Source organism: Mustelus asterias, chromosome 2 (assembly GCF_964213995.1).
Source record: "Mustelus asterias chromosome 2, sMusAst1.hap1.1, whole genome shotgun sequence".
Classification (NCBI taxonomy): Eukaryota; Metazoa; Chordata; class Chondrichthyes; order Carcharhiniformes; family Triakidae; genus Mustelus; species Mustelus asterias.
Genome location: NC_135802.1, coordinates 45153247 through 45177604, shown reverse-complemented (window position 1 = coordinate 45177604; position 24358 = coordinate 45153247). Strand labels below are relative to the sequence as shown.

The following is a 24358-nucleotide window of genomic DNA, read 5'->3' as shown; positions in this document are numbered from 1 at the left end:
CTTTGTAGCCTCCTAATGTCGTCTTCACATCTTTCTTTCCTACCCATCTTTGTTACATCAGTAAATTGAGCAATCATACCTTTGGCTTCCTTCTTCCAAGTCATAAGAACATAAGAAATTGGAGCAGGAGTTGACCACATGGTCTGTCGAGCCTGCTCCACCATTCAATACGATCATGGCTGATCTTGGGCTTCAACTCCATTTTTCCACCCACTCCTCCTGTCCCTTAATTCCCCAAGAGACCCACAGAATGAACATAGAGTAGATAGAGTTAAGGTACAGATCAGATCAACAGGCTCCTCTTCTATTCCTACAAAACAAATTATTTCAGAACCCAATCGAGAAATGGGTTCTGCTTCTCCCAGGGGCTCGGAAAGCATGATCAGATGATTCCTGAACCAAGGTCTTGACTTTTCCCCCAATTTCCCACCATTCTGGGTGCCCTTGATGGCTTTTCCCCCAGTGCCCAATACATGGATAATTCTGAAAATGATTCATAAATTCATTTAACTGTTGGGACAAATTTACTCCCTCCTAAATAAATGTAAAACATAGGGTACAGTCATTTATATAAATTGTAAAGATTTGAGGCCTCAGCATGGATCCTGTGGCACAACCCTCGCTACATCGTGCCGACCAGAAAATAACTCAGTTATGCCTCCTGTTAGCTAATCAATTTTCCATCCATGCCAATATAGGTTAGCCCTACACTATGAACTTTTATTTTCCAGAACAACCTTTGATTCCGCACCTTATTAAATATTTTCTGGAGATCCAAGTATAGTGCATCCACACGTTACTTCTTCAAAGAACTCCAATAAATTGATTTGGCGTGATTTCCCTCTCACAAAACCATGTTGACTCTGCCTGATTACTTTGATTTTTTTCTAAATGCCCTTCTATAATGTTTTTAATTGTAGGAACATAGAAACAGGAATAAGCCATTTAGCCTATTGAGCCTGCTCTGCCATTTAATATGATCATGGTTCATCAGACATTTCAATGCTTTTTACACCCACTATCTCCATACCCTTTACGTTATTGTTAATCAGAAATCTATCAACCTCTGCTTTACAAAATGACTGAGCTTCCACAGCCTTCTAGGGTAGAGAATTGCAAAGACACTCAATCCTCTTTGTAAAGAAATTTCTCCGTATCTCAGTATCCCCCTTATTTTGTTCTAGGTTCCTCAACCAGGGGAAACATTTTATCTGCATCGACCTTGTATATTCCTTCGAGTATTTTGGAGGTTTCGATGAGATCACCTTTCATTCTTCGAAACTCTAGAGAATACAGGCCCAGTTTGCCCAATATCACTTTGTAAGACAGTCCCTGAACAAGTGTGGTGAACCTTGGCTGCACTCTCTGTGGCAATAATATCCTTTCTGAGATAAGAGGACTAAAACTACACAGAGTATTCCAGGTGTGGTCTTACCCAGCTCCAATATAATTGAAGACCTCTCTAAATTCTCTTTTGATTAAGGCTAATTAGCTTTCCTAATAGCTTGCTGCATCTGCATGCTAGCCTTCACTGACTTATGGACAAGAACACCCAGGTCCCTTTGTACTCCAATGATCTCCAACCTTTTTAAGCACAAGATCACTTTTAGCATCAAAATGCAGCACGAGATTTACTCTTTACTAAAAACCCCCAAAACGTACGTGTGCATAACACTCACCCATTTTAGTATGACACCTGTGTTTGCACACTATTTGCAAGAGCTGTGAAGTCTGGCTTGTAGTTTGAGAAGGCCAGTCTCATACAGTCCATCAGATGAGAATCTGAGAGACGAGTGTGATACTTGGACTTGATGATTTTCATCTGGGATAAGTAGAAAAATGTGGAACCAAAGTAGGCCTTTACCTCGAATGCACACAATGTTACAAGATGGTACTTCTCTCTGTTTAGAAGTCCCCAAAAGTCTTTGTCCCTTGACATATCATTTTACATGGTGATTATTTCCATGTCAAGTACACTGTTGACATTTTCTGCCAGTTCTCTAATGTCCACTTGAAAAAAATGGATTTGAGACAAACATAATGATGTGTTCCATCTTGTCAAACTCCTGAAATTGTCTGTAGAATTCCTTTTCCAATTTGTTCAGGTGGTCACAGAATTTGTTTGGATGGAACCTTTTCGGTTTCACCTGCTGTTGGACTTTCTCCAGATTTGGAAAGTGCTCGGAACCACAGGCCCCGTTTCAACTTGAACACATTCACTGCACTGATTACGTGTGACAAGTCTCTGTCCCTCAATTTTTCACATATGTTCGTAAGAAATGCCATGTCTAACAACCACGCATTGTATGACAGCTCACTGTACACCTCATTTCTGGATTTTAAAAAGGTGACAATTTTAGGGAGCTGATCTAAAAATCTCTGGAGGACTTTTCCTCAACTTAACCATCTCATATCTTCATGAAGATTAGCTCACCATAGGTGGCATCAAGCTCAAATAATAATTTGAACAAGTGACGTTGCAGGGCTCTGGCACAAATTGAGTTGACAATCTTGACAACAAAGTCAAGAACCTTGCCTGCTAGTGCTCGTTGGTGGATAACACGATGGTAGTTGACCAAGATGGGGAATTCAGGATCATTTCTGCAAAGTGCAAAAAACCCTGCATTGATGGTCTAGCATCGATTGTGATTGAAACCAGTTTCTTGATCGGAATGTTTTTCTCAGTCACACGTCTGTTAAGTTTGCTGTAGACATCCTCGCCTCTTGTCCTCTGAGTGGCAAAAGTGGGAGGAGGTTCTCGTTTGTTGTTGCATTTTTGAATGCCATGAAAATGAAAACAATCAGCTGGGCCGTTCCATCATGTCTACTGACTCAAACTGTAGTGAGAAACATCCACAGCCTGATAAGTCTTGTGTATTTGCTGAGACATCCTCGGACAATAATTCCACTCTTCTGGCGGCTGTTAAAGCACCAAGCGACATACCCTTGATGGCTCTCATAATTTCATCGTTGTTTTTAAAAGTCTTTGAACAGAGTTTCAGCAGCAACCACCATAGCCTCCTTGATAACGTTTTTCCAGAAGATGGCGAATGCGAAAAGATGCCTTTTTGCTAGCTTCGCCTTTAGCCACAGGTTTTGAAAAGAGTGACTGTTGGGCTTGCAACATTCCCTTGAACTCCCCAATGTTGTGTCTGAATGGCGCTGTTTTAAAGGAAAATTTTCTTGAAATTCTGCATGCATCATCTTGTGGTGTTGTTCCAAATTACCTCTTTTACTCAAGGTTACATTCTGATGTCAAATGAGACAAATGTTCTTGCACTAGGCATTTGTAAAAATAAATTCACTTTGCCATTCCTGTTGGAAATGGTAGGTTTTGCTCTCTTGGAGGTCCCTGGCTCCTCTCTCATCTTTTTGTCTTCACCAGCTCAGTCCATGTTTTGGCACCTGTGATTCAGCAGTCAATGAGCTGATTCGCTTGTCATCACAAGAAACCCAAGTCCCGCACATTGTCAGCAGCAGCCAATGACAATTGACTTTGAGATTCCAGGATCGGCCTGTAGACCATGATCAACTATTTGGAGACCACTGATCTACACTTACTAATTTCTTACATTTTTAGGAAATGCTCCACACATCTATTCCTTCTACCAAACTGGATTACCTCACATTTTTCCACATTATAATCCATTTTCCATGTTTTTGCCCACTCACTAAGTCTGTCCAAATCTTCCTGTAGCCGCTTTACATCTCCCTCACAACACACATTCCCACCTTGCTTTGTATCATCTGTAAACTTGGAAATATTACATTTGGTCCCCACATCCAAATCATTGATATATATTCTGATCCCTGTGGTAGCCCACTAGCCACAGCCTGTAAACATGAGTGTGACTTGTTTATTCCTGCTCTTGGCTTTCTGCCCATTAGCCAATCCTCAATCCATGACAATATGTTGCCTCCCATCCCAAGTGCTTTTATTTTGCTAATTAAGCTCCTGTGGGGGACTTCTGAAAATCCAAATATACTACGTCCATCGACTTTCTTTTATCAATTTTGTTAGTAATAGCTTAAAAGAAAACGTCAAGTTCAACAAACATACTGACTATGCCTAATCAGATCTTGATTGTCAGGTGTCTATTTACCACATACTTTATAATAGATTTCAGCATTTTGCCTACCACTCATGTACGGCCAACAGGGGAAGCTCAGGAATGTATATGATTTGATCTATTGTCACAGGTATTGGGATACAGTGAAAAGTATTGTTTCTTGCACACTATACAGCCAAAACATACTGTTCATGAAGTACATGGGGAGAAGGAAAGGATAGGGTGCAGAGTATAGTGTTGCAGTTACAGATAGGGTGAAGAGAAAGATCAGCTTAATATATGTTGGGACCATTCAACATATATTGAGTCGGTTGGCACACGTTTTCAGACTTTTACATCTTTTTCCCGATGGAAGAAGGTGGAAGAGAGTATGTCTGGGGTGTGTGGGGTCCTTGATTATGCTGGCTGTGTTCCCGAGGCAGCGGGAAGTGTAGACTGAGTCAATGGATGGGAGGCTAGTTTGCGTGATGGACTGCACTACATTCAAAACCCTTTGTAGTGTCTTATGGTCTTGATCAGAGCAGGAGCCATATCAAGCTGCGATACATCTGTAAAGATCGGAGAGAGTTGTAGCAGACATGCAGAATTTCCTTAGTCTCCTGAGAAAGTACAGGCATTGGTGGGCTTTCGTAACGATAGCGCCAGCGTGGAGGGACCAGAACAAGTTGTTGGTGATCTGGACACCTAGAAACTTGAAGCTCTCAACCATTTCCACCTCATCAATGTTGATATTGACAGGGGCATGTCCTCCACTACGCTTCCTGGAGACGGTGACCATCTCCTTTGTTTTATTGACATTGAGGGAGATTGTCATTGCACAATTTCACCAGATTCTCTCTTTCCTGTACTCTATCCCATCATTGTTTAAGATCCAACCCACTGCGATGGTGTCATCAGCAAACTTGAAAATCTAGTTGGAGGGGAATTTGGCCACACAGTCGTAAGTGTATAAGGCGTATAGTAAGGGCCCAAGGATACAGCCTTGCAGGGCACCAACGTTGAGAATAATCGTGGAGGTGTTGTTGCCTATCCTTACTGATTGCGGTCTGTGGGTTAGGAAGTTTAGGATCCAGTCAGAGAGGGAGGAGCCGAGTCCTAGGCCATAAAGTTTGCAGATGAGCTTTGTTGGGATAATGGTTTGGAAGGTTGAGCTGCAGTCAATAAATAGAAGCCTGATATAAATTTCTTTGGCATCCAAGTGTTCCAAGGTAGAGTGTAGGGCAAGGGAGATGGCGTCAGGGATAGGCACAGTAACAGTTTTAACCATAGTGTTTACCCCAGTCCAACGCCGGCATCTCCACGTCAGGGATAGGGCCAAGGTGGGATTGTTGTTGGTGCAGACTCGATGGGCCGAATGGCCTCTTTCTGCACTGTAGGGTTTCTATGATTTTATGTTGCAGCGATAGATGTACTGTTGTGGTCCATGCAATCTGGGAGACAGGAGTTGAAGTGTGCCATGACAACCTTTTGAAGCACTTCGTAATGACGGATGTCAGAGCCACAGGGCATTAAGTCATTAAGTCACGCTACCTGGCTTTTCTTTGGTACAGGGATGATGGTCTTCTTCTTGAAGCAGGTAGGGACCTCTCATCATTGTAAGGAGAGGTTTAAGATATCTGTGAATACACCCATCAGCTGGTCCGCGCAGGATCCGAGTGCTTGTCGGGTACCCCGTCCCAGCCAGTTGCTTTCCGTGGGCTAACTTTCAAGAAGGCCAATCTGACATCTGCGATGGTGACCTCGGATACCGGTTCGACCGTGGCTTCTGGGATGGAAGACGTCCTCTTACTCAAAACAGATATAAAATGCATTGAGCTCATCGGGAAGGGATACATTGGTGCCGGTGACTCTACGCACCTTCACCTTGCAGCCAGTTACGGCATGTAGACCTTGCCATAATCAGTGGGTATTCATGTTCATGTTCGTTGGTGGGAATAACCACCACATAAAAAATAGGAGTAGATCACACAGCCCATGGAGCCTACTCCAGCATTCAATCGGATCATAGCTGATCTTGGGCTTCAACTCCATTTTCCCACCTGGGGTATGCCCTTAATTCCTGAGATACCAAAACTCTGCCAATCCCAGCCTCAAATGTATTTAACGTTCGAGCATCCACAGCCTCTGGGGCAGATTCCAACCCTTTGAGTTAAGTAATTTCTCCCAATCTCAGTTCTAAAAATGATCAGCCCCTTATCCTGAAACCGTGACCAGTGTTTTAGATTCCCTGACCATTGGAAACAATCACTCACCCTATTAAGCCCCTTCAGAATTTTCTATGAGATTGCCTTCATTCCCCTAAACTCCAGAGAATAAAAGCCCAATTTAATCAACCTGTCATCATAAAACAACCCCCTCTTCCCAGGGACCTCTGGAGGAAAAATTCCATCGTCATTTTATTTATTTATCTTTATTGCCATACGGTGCAAAGCACATAGGCACAGTATTAAAAACAAGAACGGCAACAACAACAGACAGTACATAGATTGAAATCACACTATGTTTCTAACAAGTCTTCTAAACGTCACTACTTTTTCAACATTGACAACAAAATCAGGCAAAGCACTCCAAGTATCAACAATTCTATGTGGAAAAAAATTTGCAACTATCCAGATGTGAACCACATTTCTGTAGTTTATACTGAGGATCACAAAATACCGTAATTGCAAGGAAATAACTTTTAGGCTTCAAGATAGTCCGGCCTTGTATCAATTTATAAATTTCAACTAAATCAAAAATCAGTCTTCTGTTCTCTAAAGATTGTCATCCAAGAATTTTAAATGCCCCTCATGCCTTCCATATTCCTGTACTCTCTCTCCAAGTTGTATATCTCTCTGAAAGTGCCTGCTGTACTGCCTGAGCCACATGATTCGTAAACATCAGATTACTTGCAAAAGTCACACCCAAATCCTTTTCAATGGTTGAATTTTTTTTTATACTTTTCCAATTCAATCAAATCAAATCCAATTCAGAGTCTCAACAAGTTGAGACATTTCAGATCCAGGCTGACAAGACAGGACGGGAGACCAAAACCACCCTGTCCTGGGCCTGATCTACATGAGTCAAGCTGATTGGAGAAGGGGGAGGATCCTCCTCCAAGACCTGAGCTCATTTGCATCTTAGCCAAAAGGCCGAGATGCCGCTTTTAAAAATTGCTTCATATGAAACATATGAAGCCTCAGCGTAACCCAATGACCTCAACCAAGTGCAGGCGATCCATACTACACTTGATCTTAGCCAATTTCAATGGTTGAATATGCTAAAGGCTGGCCATCAACATGATACTGTGAATTAGGATTATTGTGGCCGAAATGGAGATCTGAACACTTTGCCACATTAAAGGCAAGTTGCCACTCCTTGGACCACTGCCCCATAATAAAGAGCTCACTCTGACGAAGTGTGTTTGGGAGCCCTGGATTATTTTTATAACTTCCAAATAAATTTTGATATCATCCATATATTTCAAAACTGTACTATGTTGAATCTGGCAATCAATATCATTAACATAATCCACAAATAAAAGGGACCCCAAGACACGTCTTTGAAGAACTCCAGAAATCATGTGTTGGATTTGATAATTGTCCATTAACAGTGATCACTTCCACATGGTCCAACAAAATGATTGCATCCACTGGTAAAGTTTGCCTTTAATCCTCCATGCAGATAACTTGTTCAAACATCGAAAATAGGTACAGGAGTAGACCATTTGGCCCTTCAAGCCTGCACCACCATTCAATATGATCATGGCTGATCATTCACTTTCAGTATCCCACTCCTGCTTTCTCTCCATACCCCTTAGCTTTCAATAACTGCATATGTGGCACGAGTTCAATAACCACATATGTGGCACTGAATTAAAGGCTTTTGGAAAAATTCAAGTAAATTGCATTACACTATTGGTTTCAGTCAACTATAGCACAGTCGCATCTTCTAAAAATTCAAATAATGTGAGGCACACAAACCCACACGAATGAAGCCTAACAGGTTGCCCCCAATAAGACCTCGCTCCTTCGAGCAAGTCCAGATGATCGCTACAACACAGGATTCCATTAATTTCCAATGTGGCAAGTCAAACTGACCAGCCAGTAATTCTCAGCATCCTTTCTACTCCCTTTTTAAAAAAATAGGTACAAGAGGGAACTTCCATTCTTTAGATGTTTCTCCATCTTTCAAACAGTGTTTAAAGAGCAGACAAAGCAGATGCAAAACAAAAATCCCTCTCCTTTCAGAAAATAATAAAGGCATCTCATCAAGTCCAGGAGGGGCAAAATTTTTGCATCTGAATAGCCTTTGCTGAAGACCATTCGGAGTGAAGTTTATGGTCTCCAATCAGACAGCTGCACATTGAGAGGCAACTGAGACTTGATCCAAATCTTCGACAGTGCAGACTGTTGAATAAAAAGCATAGCTCAGCTATTAAGTCACACTTCCACTTACTGGATTAAATAATGGGCCAGTAAGGTTTTAACTTTCTGCCTGGACTTCACAGTTCCAGAATGGTTTATTGTCCCCACTTTCTGCAACTGTCTGTTCAAAATTTAGCACCGCTTGTCGCAATACAGATTTGTGATTGTTAGCAGATCTATTACAATTAATACAATTTTCTTCTGTCTTGTGCACTCTAAGTCAACTCAAGGATACCCTTTATCATGTTACATGACACCAGCAACATTTCAAATGGGATACATTCAGATCTGATGAGGAGTCTGTTGGCTCTGTTCTCTCTCTGCAGATGCTGTCAGACCTGAGATCTTCCAGCATTTTCTGTTTTTGTTTCAGATTCCGGCATCCGCAGTAATCTGCTTTTACATCCATGAAGTGCTGAGGCATCAGCATACACAATTGGATTCCAACACAACCCAAGACCTCAAGGTTCTGCTTATTTCTCACTCTGCCATTACCATCAAGCCAAAAGACCAAACTTGGTTCAATGAAAAGCATGCACAATGCATACCTAAATTGGAGATGCCAACTTGGTGGAGCTACATAAATGCTCAACAGAGAAAGCAGCATGCTACTGACAGCTAAACAAATCAATGAATGATCCATTCATGCAACCACTGAATCAGATCTAAGCACTGCATTCCTGCTATATCAGCTTGTGAATGATGGTGAACAACTAAATAACAGGAGAAAGCAATTCCATGAACATTACCCCATTATTAATGATGGCACAGCCCAGCCTCAGTTTGCAACCATTTTCAACAGTGACAAGATCTCCAACATTGCAAAGGCTCATCTTCAGCCTATTCAAGTTATTCCAAGTTATACCAAAAAATAGATGAGTGACTGGATACAGCAAAAGCTTTGAACAGTGACAATGTGCTGGCATTAGTACTGAAGACTTGTGCTCTGAGACAAGGTATACCAGAGCAGCTACAACGCTGGCATCTACCCAAAATTACCCAGTTATGTCCTGTCCACAAAAAATAGGGCAAATCCAATCCAGCTAATTACCACCCTAACTAAAAACAAATACCAATCTACTGTCAAAACGATTGATAGGGTTGCTAACTGTGATATCAAGCAGCACTTAACTCACCTGCACACCTGGATTCTGCCAGGACTGCTTAGTCACAGACCCCATTATAACATGGGCACAAAAGAGTAGAATCCCAGAGGTGAGACGAGTCATTGCCATTGTTATGGCAGCATTTGACTGAGATGGCATCAAGGAGCCCAAGCAAACCTGAAGTCAATGAGGATCATGGGACAAACTCTCCACCAACTGCAGTTGTACATGGCACAAAAAATGACAGTGATTGTTGGAAGTCAATCATCTCAGCCCCAGAACATCATTGCAGGAATTCATCAGGATATACCCTAGGTCCAACCATCTTCAGTTGCTTCATCAAAGATCTTCCCTTCAATATAAGGTCAGGGTATGTTCACTGATGACAGCATGGTCTCAAGTTCCAGCCACAACTCCTCCGATATGCCTGCATGCAGTAAAATCTGGACAAAATCCAAACCCGACCTGATAAGTGGCAACGATAAGTGGCAAGTAACAGTTACCTCACCCTCATGCCTTCACCAAGAAGAGAAAAACTAACCATCTCTCCCTGACAAATACAGCAGCTACAACAGGGCCAGAGGCTGAATAAAGGTGAACCTCGCCATCATCAACAAGTCACAGGTCAGGAGCGTCAAGAAAGCCGCGTAACATAAAACCTTATTTTGTTATCCTATTGATTTAGCATAAATACTATTTTGCTTAAAACATAATGGCGTCTGAACAAATGCACAAATTGGCCAACACCTTGTAGCGAGAAAGAGATAGCCCATGAATGACGAATATGACATTTTGTGCTTAACCTCCCGATGAATTTTATACTGCACTTGCACATTAAATTTCTCCACTGAGGGTCAAGTTTAGTAATCAACAGCCCAAGTATCCTTTCAACAACATGGAAATTATTGGTGACTGTCAATCAGCCTCTCTTGGCCAGAAAGTGAACAATTCATAAGTGTGTTTTCTTTCAGAGGTTTTAGATGCAAAAACTGTCAAATTTTAAAAAACTTTTCCTTTCATCTTTTTCTCTCTTCCACTTTCCTTTCTGCAGCTGATTTGATATTGAGTTCACCCACCTTAATACATCCGTCTTCTTGGTTTATTTCCAAAATCTCATTGTTTAAGGAACTCCCAGTTGTTTACCAAGGTTGCCCTTGCTGTGCCATTCAGCAACTTTGGGTAAAAATGTTAAACTTAAAAATGCATGAGTGTGTCATGTGGAGTATACCACATTCCACCAAAATCTGGTCATCCTTAAGTGGAAAGGACTGTACTACAGTAAATACTGTACAAGTGTCAGAGCACAAGAGGAAGCAAATTGCAGCACATATTTAGGGATCATGGAGCAAGAGTTTTTTTGAAACATACAGTGTAGATATGTATAGTTCTGGCTAAAGTGATAAACATTTCATTAAAATACATATTAAAAGCGCATGTTGCAGTAGATGACTTCTCAATTTCACTTCATAACCCATTGCTATTGCAGTCAAATTTGTATTGAATACTGCCTCCTGGTGATGGAGTACAATTCTTGCCTCAAGTATAAGCTCTCTCTGGCATATTTTATACTGATCAGTTTGTTTCTTCCTGTTCTTGGGCTCTTAATACAAAAGGCAAAACTACCATTTTAAAATCTGTTAATTCTTAAATATCAGAATTGTGCAAAATGTAACATTACCAAGAATACTATCACTTTCCAAACATAAATTCCAGCTAAGAACTATTATAACAATGCACAATACATTTGTTATTTTAAAAGAGGATTTATTGAGACTCAACTTAAATGCTTAAATTTTCTGAGTGTAAAATAAGACTTCAAAAATCCTTCAGATTTCAGGTGCATTCATACAGAAAAAAATTACCTTATTTACAGAACAAAATTCACAGATGTTTTTCTATACCAGAAGCTGAATATGAATGCTAGCCATTGTTTTGCAATACAATGATGATGGGAATAGTTTTTGTCCTGATAGGCAGGTTATTTGGGCTAGATAAAAATGGGAAAAGTAAGGAGCACAAGTATAAAATACACTGTGGCTAAATGACGGGAATCATTTATTTTCAGAGTCATCGGCTTCTGTGACAGATTACCTCAGCGTGCACTAAGTATGGAATCCCTACAGACCCTCAAAAAGGGAGCTGGACAAGCTCCTGAGAGAGAACAATTCATGCTATAATAAGGGTAGCTGGGATTAGCAAAACTCATGAGGTTACTCTGGTCTCCTGGGGCTTGATAGCATTTCGAAATTGGAGAGGAATTTCCATGAGTTTTTTCCTAAATTGACCTTGGATCTTTTCCCCTGTACCAGGAGACTGCATGAATGCAAGATGTAGGGTGGCTCCTATAGTTTAAAAGGCTGCCCAATTCTGAATGGGGTGGCTTTGATGGGACAGATGGCCATTTCCCATCATTCTTTTCCATACATATGCCTGTAAATTTATATATGATTAGCCTTGAAGCTTTTGGGTAATCAGCAAACCGTAAAATTGAAATCAGTTTCAATAAAATTATTTAATGACGAGAAAATTGGGTGCTGCAGTGTTTGTAGATTTGGTTCACTCGGATTATCTCCTGCATGCAAATGTCTCAACTATGTCTATCTGGGAATTGCAGCTAATTGCTGCCCCACAGGAGAGAGAGAGTGAGAGAGTGTGAGAGTGTGAGTGGAAAAGGGCTTTTTTAAAAATTACAGAACATTTCAATCTACAATAAGCTAGAAATCTTGCATGCAGCATGCACTCTTTCTAATTATCGTACTTTGTTCACACAGCATATATGCTGATTTATTGTATACGCACATACTAAAATGTCCACTCACTGTACATAAAATTCCTACAATTTACATGCGAAAAGATTATGCAGTCATTTCAAAAGTACAGTTGTGCTGCTTTTTAAATGGCTTAGATCAGCTACACGTGGTTTCCTTTCTTGAATTCACATCTTACAGTGCCAGATACTCTTTATTCCTCAATATGGTTTACAGTACTCCATTGGTTTACTTTACCAAATAAACAAATGCCGGAAATACTCAGCAGATTACACACATTTTGAAAAACAGAAAAGGCAGGTTACAGTTTCTGGGAGTATCCTTCAAGATGGCATTGTTGAATCCTTAAAATATTAACCTGTCATTTTAGATGCTGATGGACAAGTTGTGCATTAGCAGAATTTTCTATTTGTTTCCCAATTTCCAGTATTTGCAGGTTTTCTCCTTAGACTTGTTGAATACGTATTGCATTGACAATTTAAATAAAAACTGTGGTTAATTGGTGCATTGATGTTTTTTTTAAATTTAACTACACAATTAAACAAAAATGCAGTGACAATGTACTGCAAGTAAATTTGATTTTAAATAAAGATCAATGGAAATTTGACTACACTTAAGGACAAGATTGTTTTTGCTCTCTAAATTTCTAAAATTATAGTTATATTAGAAGCACAGATTAAAATATAATCTGTATAAATGAATGATGATTAAAGTAGTACATTCTTCCCCTTCTTAACTCATTATATACGATACTGTTTAAGATTGGATTCAGTAAACAAATATGCAGGCTGGCTTCTGGGGTTTGCACGGTTTTCTTATCTCACCGGGCTCACAGGCCCTCAAAAACCAAGTCTAAACTGGGATAGAGAGACAGATTTAGCAGTGTAAAAATTTAAAGCCAGCTCATGGAACCTGACCTAAATAATCAGCAACACAAAACCAACTCCTTATTATGACCCAATATTCATCTACAAAAGCTTTGCTTCACAAGCAAATTACATAGCCCTTCCCATAAGTTTACAGCATTGGTAGATTTTTCAAAATGCAATACCTTAAACAAGGATATTTTATTAACGGAGGTCACAACCATTTTTCCCAAGATGACTGGTCAACATCTTAAAAATTCTCTAAACCAGGATTAACTGTTACATGTTGACATCTATCTGTCTTAGGATTGTCCAAATACTATGACTTCCATCCAGGAACTAATGTAAATAAATATTCAGTACTAAATCAATATAAAACAATAATATATTTTCCAAGTTGCAATGGAAAAAAAGTCTTACCACTCTAATTCAATATAGCAGATCATAAATGCAGTAACTTGCCATGAAATGCCAGAAGACGACAGATTTATACCTCCAGTGGCAAAGAGGCAGTGGAAATGGAGAAACATATAGGTCTCAGAAGCTTTTAACACAAACACCCACCCCTCCTCCCCCCCTCCTCAAACACAGACACATACACGTGAAATTAGCATCACGTGCAACAACGGTTTCATCATGAAAATATCAAAATCCAATTTTATACAAAGTACTGTTCATGCACAAAAACTGCCAGGTAAATAGCAAGTGAAGAGTAGCTTCAGTATTAGTCATAAATCACAAACTGCAGTTTTACGACTGACACACTAATTTTAAGAATGTATATAACCAGCGAACAAAAACAAACAATAACTATTATATCTGAACAAACTCTTTAAAAACAAGTTACTACGCCTTCCATCATTCCATTAATTCAAGATTATGGGTAGCCAACTCCAAAAGAATGTACATTTTAACGGGCTTCATTAAACATCATACCTCTGTCGTTTTTCTTCATCTTTCAGAACTTCATAGATAGCCACCAACTAAAAACAAAAACAAAAGATCAAAATGCAAAATGTTTAAACAAAAATACAAATACAAGGAAGGTACAAAAAAAGGCAGCCCTTACTTGTCTAAATTGAATTTCTGCATTTTCATCTTTGTTCTTGTCCGGGTGCAAGATCAAAGACATTTTCCGATAGGCTTTCCTGATGTCTGCAGATGAAGCATCCTGCAAAAATACAAAGTCGACTTTGTCAGAAATATATAAGGCTCTTAGCATAGTGTTATGATCGAGGAAGACAGCGGACCCAGTACGGCTCCTCGGGCAATGTAATTTGAGCAACAGCCACGCTATGCATTCAGCTGCACATGACTAAACAGTCATTGGTTCTGACTTCTTATTCTTTTTCACTTCTCTGAACTACTGCAACACAAAAAAGTCAGTATACTTTCTCTAAAACCTTCTGGATAAGGACTTTGTTCAACAGTGAAGGAATAGGGAGGGGAACACAGTCTGCTAATAACATGATACTGCTCAACAACGGAGGCACCTGCTTGCTTGGAGACCGAGTCTCTGCTTATTCAACCTCTGCATTTTGCTGCACTGATCTTTTTAAAAACACTGCACATGACCATTAATATTTTCAGCAGCGCGCTATCCGCCCGCTTCGGACAAAGAGAGATTTCAATCTACATGCGTGAGACCGCTGCAAACACTGTAGTTTTTAACAAGCAGTAATTAGAAGATTTGATACATCTATACAACACAAAACAAAAATCAAGCAAGCAATTTTACAATTCCAAAATCAATACAAGTTATTGCACAAAATGTTAGTTTTGAACCTTAATAGGAAAATAACAAATTATATACAGTCTCAGCTAATTAGTCTTAATTGCAAAAAGAACTGCACAGCATTATCTGTTCAATATATTTGCATAATATATCTTTCAATACAGTTCAAGTTTTGCAGAACTTTGATAATGCTTAACCCTATGTAAAGATGGAAGTTATTTTCCCCTCAAAGGCTTTCTATAAACAGATTATAAAATGCAATTTGTCAATTAATGAAGTTTCACCTATATTAAAAATGCTAAACCATTTTCAAAAAAAGGAGGAAATAGGAAAAAAAAGCTTGAATCTTCAAACTTTCTAATATTAAGCATGATGCAGTACTTCTGCAATGTTCTCCTGCTATATTTTCAAATCTTTATTTAAACGTCACCCATAGCAGATGTTGCTCTTAGAAAAAAAAACTGCTCATTCAAGAATTCTGAAATCTAAATTTACTCCAATACTGCAAACAGCTTCAGTTTAATTCAAAATTTGCTCCCGGCATAACAGTGACACTAACACAGAATAGTACCACAAGTGTTATCTGAGCAATTAGCCCTCAGGTTCAACACTTCTGCTTCCAGCATGCTTTGTGATGATTTATGCTGAAAAAAAAGGGAAGTACAAGAAAGGACCTCTGAAGAATGTGACTAGCAGCACCGAATTGTTTGCAGTATCTTTTACAACCAGGATAATATGACCAAAACTTAAAAGTTTTAAATCTGAATGTTTTGGACAGATCTGGTTTGTGTGTACTTGGAGCATATAAAACCTTCCAAATAATTTCAAACTTAAAACAAAAAGGATTATTATTTAATGAATAAAATATACCCACAGTCCTTTTTCACCTTTCAGTTTGCATCTGGCAAATTGTTGGAATTCTCTAATGATATAGCAAACATATTCCCTACTACTTCCATTTTAATAACTAATTGTGTGACCTGTATGCAGAGTGTTTCTGAAAATTGTGTCAATGTTGCTCGCATTACAATATCTCTGCATAAAAATGCAAGGCATTCATCCATCTAGGCCTCAGTGTTCTGTACCCCCCAACGTAAAGTGTACTAGGAAAATGATAATTTTGTACATATTACTCTGTAGATTATCCATTAGATCCTTTTACCAAACCTGCAGAATAATAATAGTCATTTGTAAATTTTCTAGTTGTATTAAAACTGTTCACGACAATACCAAATCACAATAACTCTAAACACAATTGCTCTTTTTAAGTGCCATATAGCTCACATACAAATAAAATGAACATTGTGGTAACTTGATGAGTAGCAATATTACAAAGTAGCTCATTTAGTTGGGCAAAGAAATACAGAATGCAAATTTAGCATTTTTTGAGGATTAAATAGGAGTTCTGAAAAATGCACGATTGGATTATGTACACATTGGAGATTTTAAAAAACTGCAAACATTGGAATCTGAAATAAAAATGGAAAAATACTAAAAATACATCCAACAGGAACTGAAAGCATGTTGAGATAGATGTATTTCATAAGAATCCTGAATAAAAGGTTGTTACTTAAGACTATAAAGCCCTTTTTCAGCAGTTTAACGTTGAACAATGGTTTGTAATATTATTTTTAGAGAAAAAAAAATTATAAACCAGACGAGCGTAGTTGATTCACAAAGTGCTAAGTCATTGCTCCATACTTACAACAGAGGAAGATGCTGAATTGGGTCAGGCATTTCCCACACATCACCCCCACCCCCCAACCACCACAACTCCCATCTTCCCCCATCCCCTCCAACCCCACATATGCTACATCAATCCTTGTGTAAATCGTAACAGCCAGAACAAGGGCAGTACTGAAGAGACCAAGGAGCCTGTTCATCATCTCAGGAGAGAAAAGCAAAAGCAGCAAACATAATGTTGTGAACTAGCTTAGACATTTTCTCAGAAACTCCTAATTACATTTGCTTGATTCTCAGGTGTTACAATAGTGACTGATTTCACTTTTTGGACAATTAAATATTTTAGTACTTGCAAAAATCTCAAAGTATTAGTTTACAAATTTTAATTTGAATATGGCCGATTGAAAAAGAAATTCACTTTCAGCAATATTGGATCTCCAATTAAAAGGTCCAAGTTGTGGTGTGATTATTCATTACATTCGCAGAAGTACATCAGGAAAATAGACTACTCCAATTTTAAAAAAGCCCTGGTTGAAACAATTCATTGCTTTTGTTCAACATTTTTTTTAAAAAACGGTTCAAAAAGATTCTTTTGATCACATGTTGAACAATTTAAATAGATTTGCCATGCGCTCAGTTGATTTGGGCCAGTTAAGTTTGACCATTTTAATTGAAACATCAACAACTGGGCATGATCGGTCGAATGTTATCATTAAGCGCACAAGTTTTACTCCACTCGTGTCTGAATAAATCACTTTTTCCAAGATGTTCTTCCCTCCACTCGTGTAACTATGGATCCATGACACAGCACCCTCTGAAACCCATTTAAACAAAGAATTGTTCAACCACAGATAGCATCACAGCCCAGCCAGTTCTGGCCTCACCCAACAAACACAAGTGCACATTTTCAGCAGAGTCATTAGACACCAATTGACAGTACAGTAATTTTATTTTTTTTACCCTTCGATCCCACCATCATTGCTCTGACTGAGATCAGCTTAATTCAGGACAGGCCAAAAATTGAACCTGGGATATTTGAACATAAATTTAAAACAGTTTCAGAAGTATTAGCCCCGAATACATGGGAACAAATGTATGACCCTTCATCTCCAACAATTGTTTCTCTGTTATTTTAGTGAAAATGTTGGCAGGCAAAAAAATGGAAATGGGAATTTAAGATGGCCAGTTAATTAAGTGCTCATCTGCTTGTATTCCACAACATAATTTCTGTACCATTGTTTCCCATCACCTTCTCCGAATCCAGTGTTAAATGCAAAATTACACCAATTCCTCTTTTAAACTAAATCAAATGATTACAAAAGAATTGCCACTTTTAACCCATTTTTTAAAAATGCAAGTCTTAATGTCACCATGGGAACTACCCTGGAGTGGAGTAGTACAGCGTTACACAGTACAAGGAAGCGAAATTAACATACGTGGATGAACTGGCAGAATTACTGTAATAGACTGGGTAAATGACCATCTCTACAGATGTCAATTTAGCTTGTTTGCTATTTCAGCCTTGGTAACACTCTATGGCCAGATCTCACAATGAAGTCATCTTCACTCACCATTTGCACAAAAGCATTTATTCCCTTCCACCAATCAGAAGAAAACTAGCAGAAATAACCAATTGATGTTATCAAAAAAATTACTTAAAAAGCTTCAATAAAAGGGGAACCATTACTAAGACTCCCATTTTAAAAAGCAATATTGTACCCTCTAAATCAAATGTACGTGAAGAGTTTTCCTATGGTATCTTATCTGGTCTCAAAAATGTTATTCGTCTTTCAGTTCTAGTCCTGCAGTTACAAAGCATCATTGATTACGAAGGTCAAATCCAATTCTAATTAAGACAGAATTTTGTTTGCACAGACACAGCCTTGTTTTTCTTTAAAAGTAACTGGTAGCAGAATCAGAAAAAAATGTGTAAAATGCATGCTCTCCGACAAGCTAGATTTACTTGCATTAAATATAATCTATGCCTGGCCTTGGAAAAAATTCTGAAACAAGGTTAGCACAGCAAAGACCAAAATTATCAGGACTGCTACCAGTAGATTTTTTTGTTTCCTATGCATTTACCATTACAAATGCTGTACTATGTTAATGCAGACCATGTTAATTAAACAGAAAGCTTCAAATAATTCACTATAATTTGCAGAATTACACTACAAAGCACCTTTATTTGCCACAATAACACAGTGTACCAACATAGTATCAGCATTCAAACCCATGATAATTGTATACTTTCTTCTTTGCATCACAAGAGTCATGAGTCACAATAATTTAAACTTGAATCACATTTAGAGATTTCACTAAGCCAACCAGCCGCAGTGGAAATTTTAACAAGGAAGCACTAAAAGTATTAGGGATTGCATAAAGAGGAGCATGAATAACAATGTATGCTCCAAAACTTGACAAAGGACAAAACAACAAAATGAGGGATCAGTGTCTTCGGGATAAAAGTTATATCCGAGAGCTCAGCACATTGTGTGCTTCAGCTGTTAGCTAATTCATTATTAAAATACTGGCTAAATTACATTTCCTTGATGTGAACTATTTTAAGTACAAGCTACACTGATGCGTAAACTGATTCTGTGGATGCCATGTAGATTCCTCCCCACCCGCCAGATTTTAATTAAGAATTCATCTTCACTAAATTAAAAATTTTCTCTAAGATATCACATGCAAACTCGTTGCTTGTCCACAACAACCTTTTAAGGTGGTTGCAAGAGAATAACTTTGAACACAACTCACCGTTACCGCTATGTATTTTCAAAACTAAAGATGTAATAGTAGACAAACCAAAGCATTAATGCTGGGCAGAACAAAGAGATGTAACAGTTTTTATTGCAGGAGATTATCTTGGTTAATTGAGAGTGGTTACTTTTAACCTCTGTCTAGCAAGGGCATATATATGGACAGAAATCAGTGCAGTGTTGAGCTGTTGTACAACCAATACAAAAGAAGGTTCAGAAGGATTTGCGCTTAGAAGGGTTACAAAGTTAGATAATTCAATTGAACCACTGTGCATATGCTTCAGACAGATATCCTGTTTGATAGATTGAAGAATTCCCAAGAAGTATTATATTAGGAAAGTATCAGGTAAACTGATACAGCAAGCAGACAAATCCTTTTTAGAAAAAACAAGCTACAGAAAGAAGCGATGCACCAGCTTCAAAGCTTTTTTTTGGGGAGGGCAGTGGTTCTTCCCTTTTTACTGGGATAGCTGAACTTAGTTCTGCAAATAATCTTTGTTCTAAGGATTTAGCTAATTGCTGGGGATTTACAACCAAATACCTTAGGAACTACCATCTTACAGATAACTTGCTTACCATTACTGAATGAATCAATTTTTCTCCCTGTTTTACAGTAAAGTTCAAACATACCTTCTTCTTCCCCTTGAGTAACGTGTACTCAACTTTAATGTCTTTCTTGCTATATGCCACTGTCTGACCATAATTGAACCATGTACTATTAACTAGGTGTTAATAATAACTACAATTGTAGAAACTCAAGTTTTAAAATATCAAATCAAAGCAACTGGAAGTTACACACACACATATATTACACATACAAACATTCCATAGTCTTAGTCTTTTTTTGAATGCAAAATGTTCTAAGTTAAAAAAACTTAAGTTGTGATAAATTAAGTAGCACATAATGGAAGGAAACAATTTACACACACGCATAACTGCTTCCTCTTTTGTGTTGAGTGACATTTCATATGGGAGAGCAAAAATTTAAAATTTAAGTTTAGAAATCAGAAGTCTTCTCTGAATGGTTAAAATGACTGAACAGAAAGCAGATTTTGTAAAAGTATCTGAGTACAGTCAGGCTTCAAGTTGTCAACTTCTTAGACCCACAAATTAATCTTGCTCATTCCAAGTACCAGGTATCTGTGCCTTTATTTTAGAACAGAACTTAATTTTTTTTTAAATAGATTTCCTCCTTTTTTTTCCTCTCCTGAGGTGGATTTTTGAATTTAAATTTATACTTTGGTTTCATCCAGATGCTTCAAACCCCTTGGAGATATATGGGGAAAATGATGTGAAAATCAAATCAAAGTTGATATAACTAGTATATAAGAAGCTGGACAAGCTGAAATCAGATGCACCAGAACAAGCAAGAAAAACATTACCAAAATAAATGCATCAGAGATGCCACACAAATCTAAAAAACGGATGTTCTGCAACCATGTCTTTAATAATTTCACAGAGAAACATGGCTGACAGCAGACTGAGATGTTGAAACACTGCCACATGCTGTACTTTTAAAGGCAACGTTTACAATCATTTTGTTGTTTTCCCCAACATGATGGTCACAAAGTGACTTTAAAATTGCACACGTGGAAACTTAAATTAGCTCAACTCCCGATTCCATCCAGCAGCTGGAGAGACTGTCTGAGCAATTTCCACACCAGTGCTGAGCATGACAGAACACTTCCTGAAATAATTCTCTCAATGCAAATGCCAAATTAAAAGGACAACTGTGATAACACTCATAGGCAACTATCCAAGGTAAAAAGAAATTGCAGAAACTGACCAATACTAATGTAAAAAGGAATTCCCCACCCATTGCTAATTTCCTGGTTTACTCAGCTACTTGCGTGGTTTCTTAACTATCAAAAAATGCACCGGCTTTGAATAGTCCAATTTTTTTAGTTTTGGTAAAATTTCCACAGGATATGGTAAAGCAGAACTTTAGAAATATATTTTACGGTTTGTACTACTATCGGAATTTTGCATAGCAGATTTCTAAGGAAGGGCAGGTTTCAACTTTCCGTCTATGACTAGCATTTTCAGTCATTTGCAATGACAGAGTTTTTTAGTGTATGAACAAAGTTAGAGAATATTTATGTTGTAAATATGTGCAATTTCTCAATTTCTTCAACTTTTCTACAACCAGCAAACAAAATATCGGAAACTGTGTTTTGATTTTCACATCATTTTGCCCATAAATCTCCAAGGGGTTTGAAGCATCTGGATGAAACCAAAGTATAAATTTAAATTCAAAAACCCACTTTAGGAGAGAGAGAAAAAAAAGGGGAAATCTATTTTTTTTTAAATTAAGTTCTGTTCTAAAATCTGTGTAGTACACTTATCAGATCCATATAGCAATATGTGTTGGCCTTAACAGTATTAATACAAACACTAAATGTAAGGAATTCATCACTGAACCTTAACATGGAGTAGGAGACAGCTCCTTCTTAATTCATAATTAAATCAACAGTCTACTTTAGTTAACACATCACGACGTAGCAAGCTCCACAGCACTGCCATCAAGTGGTTAGTCAGGATGTCACAACTGAAGCTTTTCTCCCCTTGGCATTATTCTGCTTTTTGCTTGTGTACCAAATTGCTTTGGAAATAAAAGAAAATGATCCCCTCCCCTATGTGAACACATGGAACATAAAAATGACAGAAGTTGAAGGATTAATGCCAATAGGGATCAGAAACTAGTTCTGGTCTAAAAAGGTTGATCAAATTGGACATAGGGTCATTCAGTTTGTTGTTCACAACAAAAAGATACATGGCATTCTGCTATAGAATCAAGCTGTCAAGAAACAGAAGTTACACCATGCCAAATTCAGCTTGCAAAACTGAAATGAATGCTCCTAAAATATATAAATTACTGTCAACTAAATTCATCGAATTAGGGACAATAAAGGCTGGGCTTGCCACATCTCAAGAGTGAATTTTTAAAATTCCCTACCCTATGGATAAATATTCCAAACTGTATAATTCACATAGTCAATAGTTTATGCATACCATTTTTTTGACGCAATGTTAAGTGATAACCTGATCGTAAAATGTAAACATTGATGTAATATTCGCATGCTTTTCATGATATATGACACATATTAGGAAATGAGGAAGAATAACGAAAGATGCTTTTGAAGCAGTTCAGTCAGCATCTGAAACACAGACAAAATTTATATCAAATAAAGACATCCACGAAACACTAATCTAGCTTTCACTTTAAATGACAAGTAGTTGGCTATGTATTTCCAGCATTTTCAGTTTCCTCTCCTGCAGTCATTGTCTCCTAAAAGGTACAGATATTGGGCACCCTGTGTTACCTTGTCCAACAACAACTTGCCCAAGTAGCCCCTGACCACTTATAAAACACAATAACGACAAAGTAATTTTGCCATAGACATGCATTATGACGCTCCCGATGTTATCCAATATTCCACTCGGGTGCCTGTAATAACCTCGCCTAGGCCAGTCCTCCGAGTACAACACTGCTTTATCAAAACAAAGGAAAGGCTGTGTCTGTAGCTTACAACAAATCAAGGCCTGTGCTCTGGACCGACATAATCCCTGTCCAGGCTGTCAGTACGGGTTTTAAACTCCCACCACTCTTCTCACTCAATAGTGAAACTCACATTCCATGAAGCCCACAGGGAGATCGATTGATGATGCACACGTCCTTCGTGACCACTATAACATCCCTCCCCCAACCTAGGTCCACGGCTTCCCCAGTACCCCTGCTGGCGAATAGTTCTTTTGGCCACTTTAAGTTTATTTATTAGTGTCACCAGTAGGCTTAAATCAACAGTGCAATGTGTTACTGTGAAAATCCCCTAGTCGCCACACTCCGACGCCTGTTCGGGTACACGGAGGGAGAATTTAGTATGGCCACTGCAGCGAACCAGCACGTCTTTCAGACTATGGGATGAAACCGGAGCATCGGGAGGAAACTCACGCAGACACGGGGAGAACGTGCAGACTTCGCATAGACAGTGAGCCAAGCCGGGAATCAAACTCGATTCCCTGGCGCTGTGAGGCAGCAGTGCTACCCACTGTGCCACCATGTCATGCCAACAGCTTGGCAACTGGTTTAAAGACAGCTGGAAGTGTCATTGGATCAGGAGACGTGAACCTAACGAGGGACTTTCGTTTTCAGAGCGAATGCCAAAGGGTCACTAACATGGGTTCCTCTTCAGGGTTCATTTCACTCAGGGCGCCTGCTTCCTCAGGTTCCATCTCAAAGTTTGTTTCTTTATCGTCTGGAAGAATGGGCTCAGGGTTAGCCCCGAGCTGTTGTCCTGTACTGGGAGCAGTCATCTTTGTGGCTGGAAGCAAAGCCTGCTCAAGGGAGGACTCCCTGCTCCCAAGGTGGTTTAGGTGTTTCTTCATGACCTTCTCCTGGACCTTCACCTTGTAGGACACCAGCCCAATCTTTTCTATTACAATCCCCGGAACTCAGCCAGAACCAACCCCAAAGTTCCTCAAAATGTCACTTATTTCAAACGTCCTCTCTGCTCTTGCAGAGTCATAATTTGGGTCACTGTCTGTGTGGAGTTTGCACATTCTCCTCGTGTCTGTATGGGTTTCCTCCGGGTGCTCCGGTTTCCTCCCACAGTCCAAAGATGTGCGGGGTTAGGTGAATTGACCATGATAAATTCTCCCTCAGTGTACCCAAACAGGCGCCGGAATGTGGTGACTAGAGGATTTTCACAGTAACTTCATTGCATTGTTAATGTAAGCCCACTTGTGACTAATAAATAAACTTAATTTCTTTTCTGGGTCTCTTGCCTGGACTCCACCCGCCCTGCACGGTTTGGAAATAGTCAGTTTAGTCACGTACAAAACCGATGTCTCATTAATATTTCAGCTCAAACGATTCTTGTTGTAGCATGTGGGGTGGTTCCATCATCAAATAAGAAACGTGCCAATTTGGTCCGTATAGATGCCTCAGACGGTTTCTTCATGCCA

At 38.9% G+C, this 24358-nt stretch overlaps 1 protein-coding gene across 1 annotated transcript in view; it reads right to left on the bottom strand.

Moving 5' to 3' along the window:
• The window catches only part of dnajc1 (DnaJ (Hsp40) homolog, subfamily C, member 1), a 221331-nt gene that overhangs the window by 152802 nt on the left and 44171 nt on the right, over window positions 1-24358 (bottom strand). The window contains exons 2-3 of the mRNA XM_078234513.1: window positions 14286-14387; window positions 14153-14199 (exon numbers count right to left, since the gene is read on the bottom strand). Coding sequence (XP_078090639.1) covers window positions 14153-14199; window positions 14286-14387 — 149 coding nt within the window. The remainder of the gene's footprint in view (window positions 1-14152; window positions 14200-14285; window positions 14388-24358) is intronic.